The sequence below is a fragment of the Protopterus annectens genome, chromosome 2.part0 (genome assembly GCF_019279795.1).
Source record: "Protopterus annectens isolate FY-2018-M chromosome 2.part0, PAN1.0, whole genome shotgun sequence".
NCBI lineage: Eukaryota > Metazoa > Chordata > Ceratodontiformes > Protopteridae > Protopterus > Protopterus annectens.
The window spans coordinates 389,047,390-389,066,493 of NC_056728.1; the positions used below are offsets into that span (position 1 = coordinate 389,047,390).

Consider the following 19,104-nt stretch of genomic DNA (forward strand, 5'->3'; position numbering starts at 1 on the left):
AGTGAGCACCAGCATCTCCCCAGTAAGTGAGACAGGAGTACCAGGCTGTACAAAGCCTCATTCTACATGAAGATAATGACTTTTCTTTGCCTTTGTTTTTTTTTTTTTTAGTCCTGAAGGCCGTTGCTGCTACAGCCTCATTTGGGGTTTTTACCTTCATCAGTTACTGTGTAATCTAGCTGCCAAGATGAGAACCTTAGAGGTCTCCCTCTCTCTCTCTTCCTTCTCTTTTACCAGCAGTCTGTTCTCAGAACCTTTAGAAAAGTAAGGACCTACTGATTTACATTGGTCAGATAAGACAAGTTAATTTCATTGGTCACGTTCCATAAATAGAAATTTCAGTGCGTGACTGTCATAAGACCTGTTTTCAGTCGTGCTTTAAAAGCATTTGTCATGCCCCCCCCCATGTATTCTTCCTCAAACCTTTTTCATCATATATTTTTCCTTAGCTGGAAATAGAAGAGAGGGATTGGGGTCTCTTGACATTTATGTGTGTTACTCCTTTGGTGCTGACGATCATATTCAACTGGACATAACCCACAAAACAAATTGGCTTGCTATAGCAAATTTTGTTAAATAGGTATCATCTGGCACTTTGTGTTCCTCCTGACTAAGATGCCATGGAAGATCTAGCACTGTGCTAGGTGTCTGGCACACACCTTTATTTGCCGATATTTAGGAGTACACTACATTGCTTACACCCATGTATGCCTGATTTCCTTCAACTAGATGATTTTCCCTTCTATCCTACAAATGTAGCATAGTTACTTTGATGTATTGCTTTTGTCTGATTGTGATCAGACAAAAGCGATACATTACTGAATAGAATGGACAATGGTGCTTTGATTGAACTTATGCTAACCTATAAACTCAAATAAAAGTACCAAAGGTTGCCTTGTACGGATAAATACTCCACAAAGCACGGCAAAAATATATATGTAATACGAACCAAAGCAGCATTCCGTGGTGGAGTACAGCTGACCAGATAAACATCTGATGAAGCTCACTTTGGGAGAAAGCGCTTATCAACTGCATCTCTATTTGTATTGTGTTTGCTGCAATACTGTGGATTAAAATCTTTTTATAAAAAGAGTGTTCTTGTTTATCTGGTCAGCTGTACTCCACCACGGAATGCTGCTTTGGTTCGTTATGCTAACCTATGTTTATTTAGTTGTGCTTACAATGTGGTTGAACTGATATCTTTATGGTCAACTTCACCATTAACGTTTCATGCTGTTGTGTATTTTATGGTGTTCTCATCTGGAAAAAAATATGTTGTAGATTCTTGCATAATTTACAAAGCAGAATGATGAGGTGAATTAGATTCTTGCATAATTTACAAAGCAGAATGATGAGGTGAATTAGATTCTTGCATAATTTACAAAGCAGAATGATGAGGAAAATTTCAATGTCCTTCTGTTCAATGTTACTGTGTTCTTTATGTGTGGGAAGTCCTCCGACCAATGACCTGATGTTCAGCCAGTATATAACAGCTTTTAGCTGCTGCAAGTAGTTGGGAAATCGCACATATGTTCTGACAACGTCAGCTATAAAAGAACGTCCACACGTACAATCATCAGAACTTTTCTGTCTTGATTTGGAACACTTGACTCATACATCGGTCTGCTGCCTGATGGCATTTGTTGCTGCCAGCTTCAAATAAATGCCCTGTTGGGATTTGCTTCTTTGCTACTGTCTTTTTTATTTAGTTCATGTCATCCAGGAAGGACACGTGAAGGTACGGAAGGCAGATTCCATATAAAGATAGCCATGATCTTTGTCTTTTCTGCCTAGGCCTCAATCACGACCACCATTCATATTCTATTTGTCACGTAGCTGACTTTTGGCTTTAAATCTCTATTTGGAAAATCAGTGTCTTAAACATCTGGCTAAAGACATTATGGAGGGTTCATGGGTGTCCTTCTGCTGAGCCTGTTTTGAAGAGGAAGGTTAACGAGCTTAGGCCTGAGTCCTCTTCAGCTGTGCCTATCCCTTGAGGTCAGTGAAGATCCAGTAGTTGCATTCGGAGGTCGAGTCTGGTTCCTCGGTGGGTACCTCATTGGAAGCCACTAAGGAGTCCGACCTAGGTACATCCTCAGAGGCAGTGAAGATGTCCATTTGGAGTGGATAAGGGAAACCGTAGCTCGGTCTGCTTGATGGCCCCAGGGACATTCCTTCCACTCCTGCTAGGGATCAACCACCGCCCATTCCTGACATTAAGCCTAAGTTGGGTTCCTCCAATTCATCTCATGCAGAAATGCATGCAAAGAAAAAGCAAAAGACTAGACCCTCTCAAGTCCCTTCCACTCCACAGTTTGACTGAGATGCTTTCTCTCAGGGTTTAATTAAAGCTCTGATGATTGTATAACCTTTCTCTGCCATTCCTGTACATTCTCTAACATCTTCTCCTGTTCAGAGAGTTGAGGAACAGGTTTTCCCTGCTGATAGTGATGACTCCTCCTCTGATGAAGATTCCTTAGCATATTCCACACAAATTACATTTCCTCTAGAATATGCATTTCCAGAGGAGGAATCTAATTGGAGGGATTCCCCAGTGGAAGAGATTTCTTTTGGTGAAACTATTAACAAAATGAGGGAATTTTTCAAATGGGACTATTCCTAAATTTCCGAGGAGCAAAAATGGTATTATGACCTTTTGCAAATGGAAGTTCCTTCCCCTTCTGCAGTGCCTCCAGTCCTTCCAGCTTTCCTGGATGCTTTTGATTCTTCTTCTTCTTCTAAGACCCCTGATTCTCAGGCTCTTACTCCCAAGAGGCCAGACAGATTTTACAAGGTGCCTGATTGCAAGTTCAACTGTAAGTGTCCTTCAGTTGATCCAGGTGTTGTTTCCATAGCTTTTAACAAGTCTTCCCAGTTGTCTCATTCTGCTAAACTTCTTCATCTGACAAAGAGAACAAGATTCTGGAGAGACTTGGTAAAAAAGGTTTACACATCCTCCACTTTAGCTATCATAGCAATGAATTACCAAACCCATATGTCTAGGTATTCCTTGGCTCTACTTTCCCAGGCTTCACAAGCTCTTGCTCAGTTATCAGATTCTGAGATTAAAACTCAGGTTTTGCCTCTTTTGGCAGCTTCTTCACAAGTAGCTTGACATTTCATTAAGTGCAGCTATGATACTGTTGAGGCATCATCCAGAGCTGCTGAATCTAGTTCTTACTTAGGAGACACTCCTGGTTGAGGCCTCAACCATTGCCAAATGACTTTAAAGCAAAACTGCTAGATTCTGCTTTGGAAAAGTCAGTTCTTTTTGACTCTGCAGCTGCAGACTTATTTAAGACTTTGCAAGAAAAAGGAAAGGAACTTTCAAGATTTGAAGCACTTATTAATTTCTTCTATTCCAAAGTTCCATAGGAGTTTTCCTGATAAGATATGTTTTGTTAGGCAACCAGTTCGCTCGTCTTCTGCAACTATGTCTGCTTCAAGGCCTAAGAAATCTGTTAGAAGACCTCCCCAATCCAAACCTACTGCTTCTACTCCTTCCACTCAACAGCCCTTTCAAGCCAGGTCCAGTTCTCTGTAACTACCTACAGCCTCTTCCAAGTTTTACCCTCTATCTCTTCATCTATCTCTCTCTTTTCCAGCATGGGAAAAATTACTCAGGATTCCTGGGTTCTGTGTATTATCCAGAAGGGATACTTCATGACTTGGATAATTCATGGGAATTCCACAGCTTCCCTCAAGTCAACTAAATTTCTTTCCAGAGGTTCTATCTCAGCTACTTTCTCAAGACACTAGTCAGAATGTGCCAGTGGATCAGAGAGGCAGGGGGTTCTACTCTAGGATGTTTCTGGTTCCCATAAAAGATGGTCCTTGTAGACCAATCCTAGATCTTTAACCCTTAAACACTTTCCCAGAAGTGCCATCGTTGTGCATGCTGTCCTTACAAACTCTGTTTCCTCTGATTTCATCTCAGTCTTATATAGCCTCTCTGGACATCAAAGATGCTTATCTTCACATTCCCAGCCACCTTCTGTACAGAGAGTTTCTACATTTCTTGGTTGGTTCTTTGCACTTTCAGTTGTCTGCCTTCCCTTTTGGTCTTTCTACTGCTCCACGGGTATTAACAAAGTGCTTGGCCCCTGTGATTGCCTTCTTAAGAGTCTGGGGTATCCAGGTTTATCCATACCTGGACGGTCTTCTCTTCCTTGCTCCTGAGTCAAAACAGTTGTCTCAAAACCTGCAGGTGGCTATTCATCTCCTTTAAAGTTTAGGGTTCACCATAAATTTCAAAACATCCTTTCTGATTCCATCACAGGATCACATCTTCCTAGGGTGCAGGTTCAGGACAGACTTTATGATGGTTTTTCTTCCTACTGACAAGGTTCAGTCCTTCATTGCTTTTCTGGAAAACCTTCTGCCTCTTCCATCCATTACAGCCAGGGAGTTTCTAAGACTTCTAAGGTTCATGACTTCTACAATTCCCATGCTGCCCTTTGCAAAATTCCACATGAGAAAATTTCAGTGGTTTCTAAAGTCAGTCTAGACTCAGCATGCTTACACTCTAGAGTTTGCAGTTCCTGTCCTTGCCTGCCTAAAAACAGAACTTCTTTGGTGGATTCAACAGCTTACTCTGATTACTGGCCTTCCTCTTCTTCTGCCCCAGACATCTCAACATCTGTTCACAGATGCCTCAGACACAAAGTGGGGGGGGGGGGGGCAACATTTACTTCCAAGAAGGTTGTTCTCCCCTTGTCAAATGAGATATCATTTCAACATCAAGAAAATGAGGGCTCTGATTCTGGCTCTACAGGCCTTTCATCCTCTCTTCCAACCAGGCCCTCAGAAAATATTTAAGACAACACCACTGTTCTCTGATATATAAACAAGCAGGGCAGAATAAAGACTTAGCTTCTTTGCAGGTTAGCTCTCAGGACATGGGAATTGAAAATTCAGTACAAGCTGACTCTCTCTTTGTGGTTTACTTTCCATCTGCTCAAAACACTGTGGCAGACACCTTAAGCAGTCCATGACTCAAGCCCACAAATGGATGCTTCACAAAGATGTGTTTCTGTACTTGGTCCACAGGTGCGGTACCCCTCTTCTGGATCTGTTTGCCTCCCCTCTGAACAGGTAACTTTTTCTATTCTGTGCCAGACTCCCACATCCTCTGGCTTGGCTTGGAATGTGGATGTCCTGCCTTTCTCATGGAAGGGGATATTTCTTTATGTATCCCCCCTTCCCTCTCATTCAGAAAGTTCTGCTGAAAATTCAACACAACAAACCAAAACTCTTGCTGGTGACTCCATTTTGGCCAAGACAACATTGGTTCCTTCTTCTTCTGCATTTAGCCAAGGGCAGTCATCACAAGTTACCTCACAGAGTGGCGCTGCTCATACAAGACAAGGCATCTCTGCTTCATCCACATTTGTCAGCCTTACAACTGACCCTGTGGTGGTCAACATTTGATTCCTTTTAGGCACCGTTTTCCACAGGATGTGCTTAGGGTTCTGCAGGAGGCCAGGAAACCCAATACTAGAAAATCTTACTTATCCAAAGGGAAGAGGTTTTCTGTCTGGCGTCTATCTAGAAATCTGGACCAAATTTCAGTGGATATTCCAGTAGTTCTTTCCTACTTGTGTGAATTACTTAACAGTGGCTTGTCATACTCATCAGTGAAAGTCCACTTGTCTGCTATTTCTGTATGTCTGCTATTATCTCTACCTTTAGCATCCACATTGGAGGTAAAGCTTTTCCTTAAAGGCGTTCTACATATTAAACCTCCCAGGAAAATAGTTTCACCGCCTTCGGTTTTGAACTATGTCTTAGAGAAGCTTACTGTGGCTCCTTTTGAGCCTGAAGTCTTAGCTTCTTTAAAGTTCTGCACATGGAAGACAGTACTTCTGTTAGCCTTGACATCTGCTAGGAGGGTTTTGAAGATTCAGGCTTTGATGGCTTCCCCCACCTTTCTTGTTTTTTCCACAAGGACAGGGTTTCATTGCATACCAATCTTTCTTTTATGCCTAAGGTGGTGAATGAGGTGCCTCTTAATTAATATATAAAATTGTCCACCTTCTGCACTTCTCCTCAGTCCTCCAGAAAGAAGATCTTGCATACCTTGGATGTACATAGCAACTTCAATTTTACTTGGATAAGATTGAGGCTATCAGGAAATCTGATCAGCTCTTTGTTTCTTTCCATCCCAGAGCTTTGGGTTTGCCTGTCTCTTAACAGACAGTTTCTTCTTGGATCTCCAAGGCTATTGTGTTTTGCTATTATTTTCTTTGTAAATCTCTTGCTGCACCTGTTATGGCTCATTCTACTAGATCTGTGGCTTCCTCAGGGGCATTCTTTAAAGGTCTGGATATTAATTCTATTCTGGAGGTTGCTACATGGTCTTCTGTGCACACATTCACCAAACATTATAAGTTGTACACCATTTCTAGATCAAGAGCAGGGTTTGCTAGAGCCATTCTCCATGGTTTTATTGAAAATTCTTCAGTGCAAAGTTCTTCTGCTACTTCCTCCTCCCAGAGTTCCTACTAAGCTTTGATATTCTCCCACATGTAAAGAATACTGCAACATTGAGTAGAGAGACATAGAATAGTTGTGTAAAATCCTACCATAACCATAGATGTCCTTCTCTTCTATGTTGCAGTATTTTATCTCTCCCGCTTTCCCCCTACATCTTGCTCATTCCTTGGATGGCTACTTATTGTTCCTTAGTTCTGATTTTCCTTGTAAGGCATTTCAGTTCTGAGGACTGTATGTGTGAATGCCCTTTTATGGCTGAAGTTGTCAAAACATATGTGCAATGTCCCACGTACTTGCAGTAGCTAAAAGCTTTTGTATACTGGCCGGACGTTGGGTTGTTGGATGGAGGATTTCCCACATGTAAAGAATACTGCAACACAGGGGAGATGGACATGTTTGGTTATGGTAAGATTTTACACAACTATTTTTTCTCCAAGAACTTTATAAAGGTATTATGTAATACTACTGAAATACCAGCACTAACATTTTGATTGTAGTTTATTGTAGTGACATTTGTCTTATTTGCAATGGATATTCAGAATTTAGCATTTAATGTTGGTAATTTTGTGTTTATTTTCACTTTTTTAACTGACGTTGTATAATAGTTTTACATTGCCCCCCACAAGGTACTACAAAATCTGAAGATCGGGCTGCGTTGCTTAAGAAGTTCAATGAGCCAGATTCAGATGTTTTTGTCTTTTTGTTAAGCACCAGAGCAGGAGGACTGGGGTTAAATCTTCAGGCAGCTGACACTGTCATCATCTTTGACAGTGACTGGAACCCACATCAGGTATGGCATTTTGTAGAATTTATCAGTGAGTTTAAGTACAATTTTTTGTCAGTGTGGTTGTGTGTTGAATTTGTATTAATGGTAATTTGCATATGACTGTTGGACCATACATAAAATATGACTGAATGATGTTGTCTAGGATAGCCTTTAGAGTTAAAAAGCAAACCTAGAGTATATTAATTTCCACTAGAACCTGGCAAGGCCAAAACTTTCCAGATGGATGATGAAGCAATAAGTGTGACACACTACTGCTCGCTCTTTTTTTCCAAGCTCTGTTTTGTGTTACTCAGACAGAAGTAGGGATATATGTGCTTGATCACTGAAGTGATGGTTACTGTATATTATACAATGACAGTCCTTAACATTCAAAAACGTGCATGCTGATTGGTCAACCCAACCAGAGTGCCCATTGTAAATTGAGCATATACCAGTAGAAAAAAGTCCGGTCGCCTGGACTTTCTTCTATTAATATGTGCTACGGGTTTCCAGTTTTCTTGAGCAAAGAGGTCGTGAGGTACGTGCGGAATTCAGAGGAAATGCAAGAAAATCAATTACGTTATGCAAAACTAAAGGAACGCACCTGATTTTTCTTTTGCCATGTTTCTCTCGTAGAGCTGATCTGTCCGGATTTCAAACTTTATTCATTCATTCATTCACATTTTAAAAAAAAGAAGCAGGAGTGATTATCTTCCTTTCTTTGTTGCTTCCATTCCAAAGTACTGATGCAGTGAATAAGCATGGGAGCATAAGTCCCATACGCATGCGCAGTACATCAAGAAAGCAGCAGGATACGGAAAGAAAGCAGAAGAACACCACAATGCCATTATACAAAGACATTATAATTTCTTTCTTAAATAATGCCGTTGTATAATAGCAATAATCAACTCCTGGGTGTGATGTATTGAAGATTTACCCACTGTTGCTGTTGTTTAATCATTCGGGCTTCACCCTGGTGATTAAACCACAGCAACTGTTGGTAAATCTTCAATATACCACACCCAGTTGTTGGTTATTGCTGTATTATCCAGCTTTGTGCTATTCAGTGCAGTTTTACTTAACAGTCTTGACGTTGTCAGTAGTTTTTAGGAGTTCCAGTTTATGTTGTAGAGTTCTAATGTAAGCTTCTAGTATACACTTTCACTGACATTGTTCAGACTTTATTCTGGAATTTAACTGTTTGGTCATGTATGGTATCATTGAGTCAAGGTTAAGGTGCTAGTGGACTTCCAGGACTCCCAGCTATTTTTCATTATAATTTTATTTGCTCATTATTCTAAATAACAGAGATAGAGCCCAAGCTGTACTGCAGTCCTTTGGCAGACTTTTTACTAAACAACTTAATTCTACTCAAGTACAAACAGTATCCAGTCTTTGAAGCAAGTCTTAGGTAGGACCTTATCAGTTAAAAGGGAATATCCCAACACTCAGGCAGAGCTAACCAGGTTGTGGACCCACTACTTGGGGGGAGCACAATTTCAGATGTGGCAAAAATAACATATGGACCACTATAATCATGTCAAATGGAGAAGCTGCCCAGGAGAATACTGCACTATACCAGCATGATTTTTTAACCAGTCAGAATCAGTAAACCTCCATCAGGTGTACCTTGTACAGCCAGTCAAGGAGACATGGCAGTGTTTCTTAGCCAGCTATAGACTTCATAGAGACCATATTCTTAAATTTCTCAGGTCAACTTGGTTCATTCTAGTTTGGCAGACCAGTTGAGGGAGGAAGTAGTAGTAGAGACGAGCATCAGTTGCTGTGGGCCATAGGGATATTAGAAACTGTTACACCAGAAGATGGGGAAGGTGTAGGTAGATTTTATTTCCATATCTTCCTCTTCTTCAAAAATTGGAAGAGGCAGTGTGCTGTTTAGTTTTGGAGTTTATCAGTTGCATCTTGGTTTTAGCTGTATGACGTTTGTATGATGACTCTTTAAGTAAGCCCTGTTACTTTTCCTACTGGATGTTTTTTTATCAGTAAAGGCATTGAATGTCCCATAGCAGAGAATCTATTTGAAAGAAGTGCCACTCAGGAAGGTCGTGAGATATGACCTTATACTATCTCAGTCTCCTATCAGGGTTAGACGACAGTGGAGAAAAAACAGAGAATTAGTGGTAAAAGCCTTTAGTGCCCCTAAATTTTCACTTTCTTCAGGTTTTGTTGTTTAGTCGTGGTCCTTTCTGTTCCTATATGATAGTAATCCCCTGATTCCAGATTTTACAGCTACTGCTTCTACTGTCTGCTTCTACTTAAATAGGTACAGCCATAAAAGTAGTATAAGATTCTCAGTTCTTTACTGATGGGCAGATAAGCGCTACAGTGTGTTACATTCTTACAAGATGCAGTGGTATTTGTATGGTTACTTAACAGTTGTAGGAAGATTGAAGGCTTGGGTTCCCTTTCTGGTTGGTCAGTCCATGCATCCTCCCCTTCCATTTGTATTTACTTGTGGCAGATCTGATGAAGCCGCAGTGGCGAAAGCGCCACTGAGAGTGTATGTTATCTTAAGTTATTAATTCAAAAGCAAAAATTTTGTAGATTATCTTAGTTATAATATATAAATGTTGTCATTTCTTTTGTGTTCCTGTAACTTTAGAAAAGAAAGGTCCTCTGGGACTCCTAACCCCTGGGACAGCTACTACCATGGACACCCGGAGTAGAAGTGGTGAGGGTCCAAGGAAGAGTTGCTTGATTTAATAGAGATTGATAGACATATTAAGATCAATGAAAGAAATAGATTACAGAAAGTCAATAAGACCTAAAATGTTAGAAGTTTGATAAAACAAATGAACACGTTAATCAAGACTGTTCATAGAAATTCATGACATTTAACAGAAATAAATAGGATGTATCACTAAACTGCCAAGCCAGTAAAAGAATACCATGAGCCTTGTATTAGACCAATTTAAATAAACACACTCTAGCACCACGGCATATACCTGCCTTCAAGGAGGTAACTCCTTGAAGGCAGATTTATGCCAAGGCGATAGAGTGTGTTTTATTAAATTGGTCTAATACAAGGCTCGTGGTATTTTTTTATTGGCTTGGTAGTTTGGTGTTATTTTCTGTTTCATCGTGGTTTGGTGATAAATAGGATATATTACTGTGCATCTAAATTAATAACAGATAAGGTCTTACCACAAAAACACAGGACATTAAGGGAAAGGAAAGGGAGAAATCAAATGCCATCAAGGAAGTATCGACTAGAGAAAACTATAAAGCAAGTGAGACAGTGCTGCTGTTAAAATACTCAGAAAAATGGATGTGATAAAAGTAACAAGCAGTATCAGAGCAGACCAGGATCTAGCATACACTATTGCAAGTAATAAACTTAAGATGTCAACACAGACAAATAATTTAGAGGATATGCAGGTAAATATAAAAGAAAAGTACAAAATAAGCAATTTATTGATGACCCAAAGAAAAGTTTTATAGAGAACTGCGAAACAAGACAAAAGGAATCGAAACACTACCCAAAAAATGAAGAAATAGACATATTTTGGAGAAATATCTATGAAGAGCTTGTGGACTGTAACAATGATGCTGAATGGATAGAAGGAGGAAAAGAAAGAATAAAAAGTTCAGAAGTACAGGATATGTAATGAGATGAAGTAACGGTCAGAGAAATTGAAAATAAATTAAGAAAAGCTCCTAAAAATACCAGGCCCAGATGCAGTATCTAACTTCTGGCTAAAAGTATTAAAATCTTTATATGAAGATTTAGCTCTAAGTAAGAACTATGTATATGCACACCCCGAACAGTTGCCATCCTGGTTAATAACAGGAAAAATGATCTTAAAAACTATAGACCAAAATATCCTAAGAACTGTAGATCTGATGTTGTTAATCTTCGTTCATTCCTTACTGATGGGTTATCGGTTCCGTCCTCGGAACCGAGCTGGCCAAATATCAAGCTCGGGTCAGCCAAAAACTCTTGAGCCAAGGTCCTACCCAGAATGCTCTGTTCCCTGTTACCCCAGATCTCGTTTGCCATGTTGCTGTACAGCCATGTCAAGCCACCCTCTTCAACTAAGTGTCTAATTTTTTGAAAGTGTTATTTATCGTTTCTACTTTAAAGTTTTTCAAACAGTTTCTGGTATTATTCTCCTACACTATCGTATCCTTAAGACTATCTCCCGTTAGTCTATTTCTTTTTATTACCCTTTTTTTACTTTTGAGGTAATTCTTCATTACCATTGTTGGCAATCCTTCTTCCTTCTCTTTTCTTGCCCTTTTGGGTAGCCTTTCCTCTTCTTTTGGTACTGTTCTTCTCCACATCATTATGTCAGAAAAGAAAAGTAGTGTTGGTTTTAAGCAGTGTAAGGATTGCCGACGTACGTTACCGCTTTCCGATGACCATGACTTATGTGTCTATTGTTTGAATGTCTCTCACCTTACTGTGGATCCCCCATGTGGGATTTGTAGAATTTTTTGGACCAAGACTCTTAACGAGAGAAAGAACAAATTAATCTTGGAAGGTCTTCTCGAATCTCCTTTCAGTGAGGCTATTTCTGGGTCGGAGGGCTCACCCCTCCTGCTAAACCCTGTAAGAGGCGTTCTTCCTCTTTCTCATCGAGGTCTCTCCCTTCATCTCCCTCTGGAGATCGTAAGGAGTCAACTCATAAGAAGGTGAAATTGACTACTACTTCAGCGCTGCTACCTGTGACCCTGTCGGCTCCAGGCTCTGCACCGCCCCAGCGGATTTTTGATCCAGCCATGTCGTCCTTATCGGCACCAGCACAGGAGTTCCCGGTGCAGACAATTACAGCTCCGACAGTTCCGTCGCAGCCCTTACTGGCACTGTCCATGCAGGTACAGTCCCTTCGACACCGATGGTACAACCCCATTCGGCCCCGAATATGACATTACTGTCCGCCACGGTGCAGACACTTTTGACACCATGTTCTTCGGTGCAATCCTTTTCAGCACTGTCATTGTTACCGGTGCAGACACTTTCCTTGACGGCACCATACCCATTGGTGCAGACACTTGCTTTTACGGTGCAGACACCTTCAACTTCTATGGCGCTGATGTTGTCGGAGCAGACTACTTCCACACCATTTTCTTTGGTGCAGATGTCCTCTGTTCCGGGCTCTGCACCTCTCGAATTTGCAAGGACCAAGTATTCTCCTTCCTTGGATCCATTCATTGGTAGCCAATATAGTCCTTTTCTCGAAAGGCCAGAATTGACTCAGGTTTCTCTATGAGGTCGACCAGGAGCCTCTTTGAGCAAGATGTGTTGCAACTTGTTGAACAGTTGCTTGTGGCTAGAGGTCTCTCTCACCCGTCAAAATCCACGTTCCCTCCTTCAGGTGAACGTATATCTCCTCAAACTCCAATGTACACTCCTCCTTCGACTTCCACCCAAGTATCGTAGCCCATTACTCCGACAGCAGCTTCACTTTCCCAGACTCCAGTAGTGGATCTCACTTTGGAACCGGAGTCGTCCTTGTGTCTATGGCACCCTCCAGGAATCCTCCCTCTCTCACTCTTCACAGTCCTCTTGAGACTCCTGTTCTGGGGATCGGCTTGTTGGGGCAGGGTGTGACCCCAGTTCCAAGGTTGTCGTGCTCGGTTCCGGGCTCCCCATCCCTCCTTGGGTGGGCTGGCCTTCCAGGCCATGGAGAGGGCGCTTGCCTCCGCTGGCAAATCCCACATGTCATAGTCCTCTCCCCCTTCTGTGCTGCAACTCTCACAAATCACAACCACCGGGCACAAGGGCCTCAGGTGTCTCTCTTTCCGTGATGCACGTGCCGAGTTCTCCCCTAGAGACAGAGGGGGAAACTTCAGTGGAAGACACCCCTTTCGGGACAGAGGAGGTCCACGAAACCGGGGTTCCAGAGATTATTTCACTGGCCAACCCTATCAGTGCTCCTGAAGTGTTGCCCAGCTGCTCACCTCTGGAAGCTGTCAGGGGTCATTTTACCTTGTACCCCGCTGCCTGGCAAAATATAACCACAGACTCTTGGGTACAACGGATAATATCCAGAGGCTATCACATCCCCTTCCATCTTTGTCCAATCTCATCCAGAGTATTACCCAACATTCCACCCAGTCAAAGGGAAGCAGCAGCACACAAAATCCAAAAGCTGCTACAAAAAAGAGCATCCAGATGGTCCCCACAGACCAGATAGGATCCAGTTTTTACTCAAGGTTCTTTTTAGTGCCAAAAAAGACAGAACTGGAGATCAATTCTGGATCTCAGCACACTGAACAAATTTGTAAAAACAGAGAAATTCCGGATGGTCACGGTTCAGTCTATCCTTTCTCTCCTGGAAGAAGACAATTGGATGTGTTCTGTAGATCTTCAAGATGCGTATTACCACATAAAAATGGACAAACGCTCAAGAAGATACCTCCACTTCCACATAGGAGCCAGTCACTACCAGTTTCGAGCTCTGCCCTTTGGTCTCTCTACAGCCCCCAGAGTGTTCGCCAAATGCATGGCAGTGGTTATCGCTCATCTGTGACTTCAAGGATTCCAGGTGTTTCCATATCTAGACGACTGGCTCCTCTCCGCCCCCACCAATAGTCTAGTGGAAGAAGCCCTACAAAACACTCTCTTCACAGCACAATGCCTGGGAATCACTATAAACTGGGAGAAATACAACACGACCTCAGCTCAGCCTTTGGAATTCATAGGGGTACTGTTGGACACGAGAAATTGCACAGCATCTCTTCCGGACCACAGGTTTCAAAGAATAAGGCAGCAGTTCCAACTGCTGCTCTGTCACCACAAATCTCCCGCTCAATCTATACTCCAACTCTTGGGGTCAATGCCAGCTTCAGTCACCATTGTTCCTCTAGCCAGATTCCATATGAGGCTCCTTCAGTTGTTACTTCTCACTCAGTGGTACCCTCTACAACATCCTTTGTCTTTTCAGATAAGTGTAACTCAGAGATGCAAGCAAGCTTTTCTCTGGTGGATGTCTCGAATACAACAATGATGTTCATCGTGTTTCACTGTTGCAGTCATGACTGTAGGGTTCTCCCCTGCCGGCAGGCAGCCCTCGGTCGGCCAGAATCCCAAAGTCTGGGTCCGGCGTCAGCTGTTCAACCATGCTCCCTGACGTCAGAGCGCCAGGAGTATAAAGCTGACAGCCGACTCCATCTTCTCCAGTCTTTCTTGCCGTGCGGTGATAGCAGTTCGCAAGTGCCGGTCGGCTGTCTCCTGACGAATTTTACTGATACACTTCGGTCCGAAGACTTTCTTCTCCACTCAAAGCTAAGTACCCCGTTGGGGAAACTTTTTTCTTGCTCCACTCCGATGTCAGAAAAAGCTATTAATTGTATTTCATGTGGGAAGCAAATACCTCATAAGGATTTTCATTCTTACTGTATTCCTTGCTTGGGCCCTGACCACGACGTAGCTAGTTGTCGGTTTTGTGCTAGATTCAATCAACGTACAATTAAGCGAAGGTAAGATTTTGCTTTTCATTACTTCGGTAGGCGCTTTAATTACAAAATGTCGTCCGGTACGGTTCCGGCTACCAGAGTTCACAAACGTCGCAAGGATAAAGACATGCCTCCGAGGTCCAAATCTGATGATAGCACACAAGCGGAGCCAGTTTCAGGTTCGGCCGTCGTCAGTGAGGCGCTTTTGCAGCCCCTATCGTCGGCCATTTCAGAACCGACGGCCGAAACGGACTCTCATGAGGAGCCAACCAGGCCTTTAAATATTTCTGTTGCAGGACCTTCGGACAATGCTCCTTCGGATGGGTCCGGAGCCGCTGTGCAGGTACCGGCTTCCAAAGGGGTTTTCAGGCCTACTCAGCTTCTAATAAAGGCAAAGACAAAGGCAAAGACTCCTTCAAAATCAAAGACTTCTACACAGGCCTCTTCTGAACTGGCTCCCAAATCACAGAAACAGTTACTCAAGATGGCGAAGGACTTACTTACTATGATTAGGGGTTCTCATCCCCCTCCAGACAAAAGGCCAAGGCAGGGTATTTCTTATGATTCCTCTGATCAGGCTTCTGTTTCCTCAGTTTCTTCTTCAGATCAGGATTATACTTTCCCTCCTTATGAGGATTCTGATGCTGAAGAATCCATTCCTTCAGCTTCTCCCCCTGAGGATTTCTCTTTTGGGGAAACTTTGCATGAAATGAGGGAACATTTCCACTGGGAAGGACAGGAGTATTCGGAATCCAAGAAAAGGCTGAGGGAATTTCTTCTTCTTCCCCAACATAGACCCCTGGCTATTCCTCCTGTTTTGGATATTGTGGATGATGCCTTTTCGGAGGCTAACTTAACCCCTGACTCTCTTCCTCCTGCTCCTGTTAAGCCTGATAGATATTACAGGGTTCCTGATTCCCATCAGTTTTTATATAAGAACCCTTCTGCTGACCCTGAAACCATTTCTCAGGGTCCTAAGGGAGTTAAGGCCACTTCTGCCAAAAATCCTATTCCTACTGAAAAGGATTCTCGATCCTTAGAAAGATGGGGCAAAAAGGTGTACACTTCTGCTACTTTGTCCATTAGGGCTTTAAACTGTCAGTTTCATATGTTTAAATACCAGCAATTTCTATTGTCTGTCTTAAAACAAAAGCTTACTTCCATTTCTGCCTGTGCAGATGATAAGGAATTACATGACTTACTGCGTGCCACTGAACAGGTTGGGAAGCATGGTTTACACTGTGGATTTGATGCCTTGGAGGCTTCTTGTATGGCTGCGGCCTCTGGCACAGTCATTAGAAGGCATGCATGGCTAAAGGAACAAAATTTGCCTGAACAAGTAAAGGCTAAATTATTGGATGCTCCTGTTCAGCATAATGTTTTGTTTGGATCAAAAGCTGAAGAGGTGATTAAAAAGATGGAGGATAAGACGAAATCCATGCAAACAGTTAAAGATTTCTTACAAGTACAGCCTCCTAGATTTAGCAGGAATTGGCCTTCTAAAAATTGGTCCTTTCCCACTTCAGACAGGCCTCAGAGGGGTAGATATAGACGTTCCAGAGGGAGGCCTCAAACACAAGCTGCTTATAGACCAAGACAGTGGACTGCTTCCACCCCCTAGGGGAGGAGAGGACAGGTCACAATCTCAAAGGAAACAAACTCAATGACTCCCTCTGTTGGGCTACAGGAACTTCTTGCCTGGAAGCCCCTCTCGGAGGAAAACTCTCTCTTTTTTATCAAAATTGGACTCAAATAACCCAAGACAAGTGGGTTTTGGATGTGGTTTTAAGAGGTTACAAATTCCATTTTCATACCTTGCCAAGGCCAAGCGGATGGCCAGACCTTCCAAAACATCAATGGACGGAGGCCTTAAACCAGGTGGAAGCTCTTTTGGATATGAATGCCATAGAACTGGTTCCTCTTTCAGAGATGGGAAAAGGTTTTTATTCAAGGCTCTTTCTAGTCCCAAGGAAGCAAAACTCATGGAGACCCATTCTGGATCTGTCAGTCTTGAACACCATTCTAGAGATTCCAAAATTCAAGATGCTTACTCTACAGCAGCTACTTCCAATGCTGTCCAAAAATGCATGGATGGTAACTTCGGATTTAAAGGAGGCATATTTACACATTCCCATCAGGCAGGATCGCAGAAAATACCTCAGGTTCAAAGCCGGATGGAGGCACTTTCAATTCTCTGCGCTGCCGTTTGGATTATCTACTGCGCCCAGGGTCTTCACCAAATGCCTGGCTCCAGTAGTAGCTTACTGCAGACTCAAGGGAATTCAAATTTACCCTTACCTGGACGATTGTCTAATTCAGGCAGACAGCAAGGATGTCTTACTCCAGCATCTAGAATTTGTACATAACCTCCTCAAGTTCCTGGGATTCTCTGTAAACATAAAAAAGTCAAATTTGACACCATCACAACAGATAACTTTTCTGGGTGCACTTCTAAACACCACAACCCAGATAGCATTTCTGACATCCAAAAAACAGTTACAGCTGGCTTCAACTTTCAGAACCTTGGCAACTTTAACTCATCTATCTGCAAGGAAATTCCTGCAGGCTTTGGGTTACATGGCCTCCTGCATCCTTCTCGTACCATATGCAAGACTACACATATGGTCTCAGCATTGCCACAGTTTAGACATACTGATCTCCGTCCTTCCTTGCCTTCAAAAGGAATTTCTTTGGTGGTCCAGGGCATGTGCCCTAAACAAAGGGAAGTCCTGAGCCCATTTTCAGGGCAATTGTTTGCAGGGCCTTTGGACAAAGGATCAGAAGCACCTGCATATCAATTTAAAGGAAATGTTAGCCGTTCAGAAAGCTCTATTGGCCTTCAGGAATCTTTTACAACCAGGACAACTGTTAATACGGACAGACAACACCACAGTTATGTGGTACATAAACAAGCAAGGGGATCTCATTCCTACCCCCTTTGCAGACTAGCCATGGATCTATGGAACACAGCTCTAGCTTGCAATCTGGATCTTCAAGCTCAGTTTCTACCAGGGAAACAAAACTTCCTGGCAGACAGTCTGAGCAGAAATCTTTCGGATCCACACGAGTGGATGCTGGACACCAAAATATTCAGGATGATAACAGCAGTCTGGGGATGTCCTCACATAGACCTCTTTGCATCCCATCTCAATCATCAACTACAGACTTTTGCACCAGGACTTTCCACAGAGAGGCTTGGAAAGTGGACGCCCTGTCATTCAGTTGGAGGAACCTCTCAGGATATGCCTTTCCGCCTCTTCCTCTTCTTCCAGGGGTTTTATTGAAGATAAAACAGGACAAGCCCAAGATGATAATCTTGCTGGCTCCAAATTGGCCTCGGCAGTTTTGGTATCCAACTCTAAAAAACCTATGCCTGGACCCCCCTTGGATTTTACCTCAGTCTCCGAACCTTCTGTCCCAACATCAGGGTCAGGTTCTACACTCTCATGTCAGAACTCTCAGCCTGGCGGCCTGGTTAATCCAGGGTCTTTGATTTCTTCTTTACTGCCCAAGCAGGTTATGGATGTCATTTTAGAAGCCAGACGTCCTAGTACTAAAAAATTTTATTCAGGAAAATGGAAAAGATTTTGTTCCTGGATGCAGGCTCAGGATTCTTATCCTCTTCTTCCTAACATTCCTTTAATTTTACTTTACTTGACAGATCTCTTACATAAGGGTCTCTCTTTCTCTTCCATTAAGATACATGCCTCTGCTATTTCTGCTCATTATAATGCAGACCCTCCAATCTTTTCCCACCAGCTCATGCGACAGTTTCTCAGAGGTGCTAAGAACTTAAGACCTCCTAGATCTCCTCCTATTCCTGCTTGGGATCTCAACTATGTTTTGGAAAAACTAACCTTGCCTCCTTTTGAGCCTGCTGCCTCTTCCGACATCAAGTTTTTATATTGGAAGACAGCCATCCTGTTAGCCCTAACCTCTGCCAGGAGAGTTTCAGAGTTACAAGCTCTTATGGCTGTGGAACCTTATATTATTTTTCATCAAGACAGGGTATCTTTGAGGACTAATCCTACCTTCATGCCTAAGGTGGTTTCCAAGGTGGCTTTAAATCAAACTATACACTTGCCAACCTTTTTCCCCACTCCTCAAAATAAAGGGGAAAGGATCTTACATTCCTTGGATGTACACAGAGAGCTACGTTTTTACCTGAACAGAACCAAGGACATCAGAAAATCAGAACAATTGTTTGTTTCTTATGCTTCAAGTTCCCAAGGTAAAGCCATTTCAAAACAGACCATTTCTAAATGGATTGCTCATGGAATCAGATTTTGTTATTCTCACCATGGAAAACAAATCCCAGGAAGTATACGGACTCATTCCACCAGAGCTGCTGCCACTTCTGCGGCCTTCCTCAGGGGAGTTCCTACCAAGGACATTTTGGAAGCTGCAACTTGGAGTTCAGT

The 19,104-nt window shown here is 42.6% G+C and overlaps 1 protein-coding gene across 2 annotated transcripts in view; it reads left to right on the top strand.

Moving 5' to 3' along the window:
- The window catches only part of LOC122793098 (probable global transcription activator SNF2L2), a 2,696,898-nt gene that overhangs the window by 2,041,332 nt on the left and 636,462 nt on the right, over positions 1–19,104 (top strand). For both annotated transcript variants that reach the window (XM_044060828.1, XM_044060829.1), the window contains exon 25: positions 7,122–7,285. In XM_044060828.1, the coding sequence (XP_043916763.1) occupies positions 7,122–7,285 (164 nt within the window). The remainder of the gene's footprint in view (positions 1–7,121; positions 7,286–19,104) is intronic.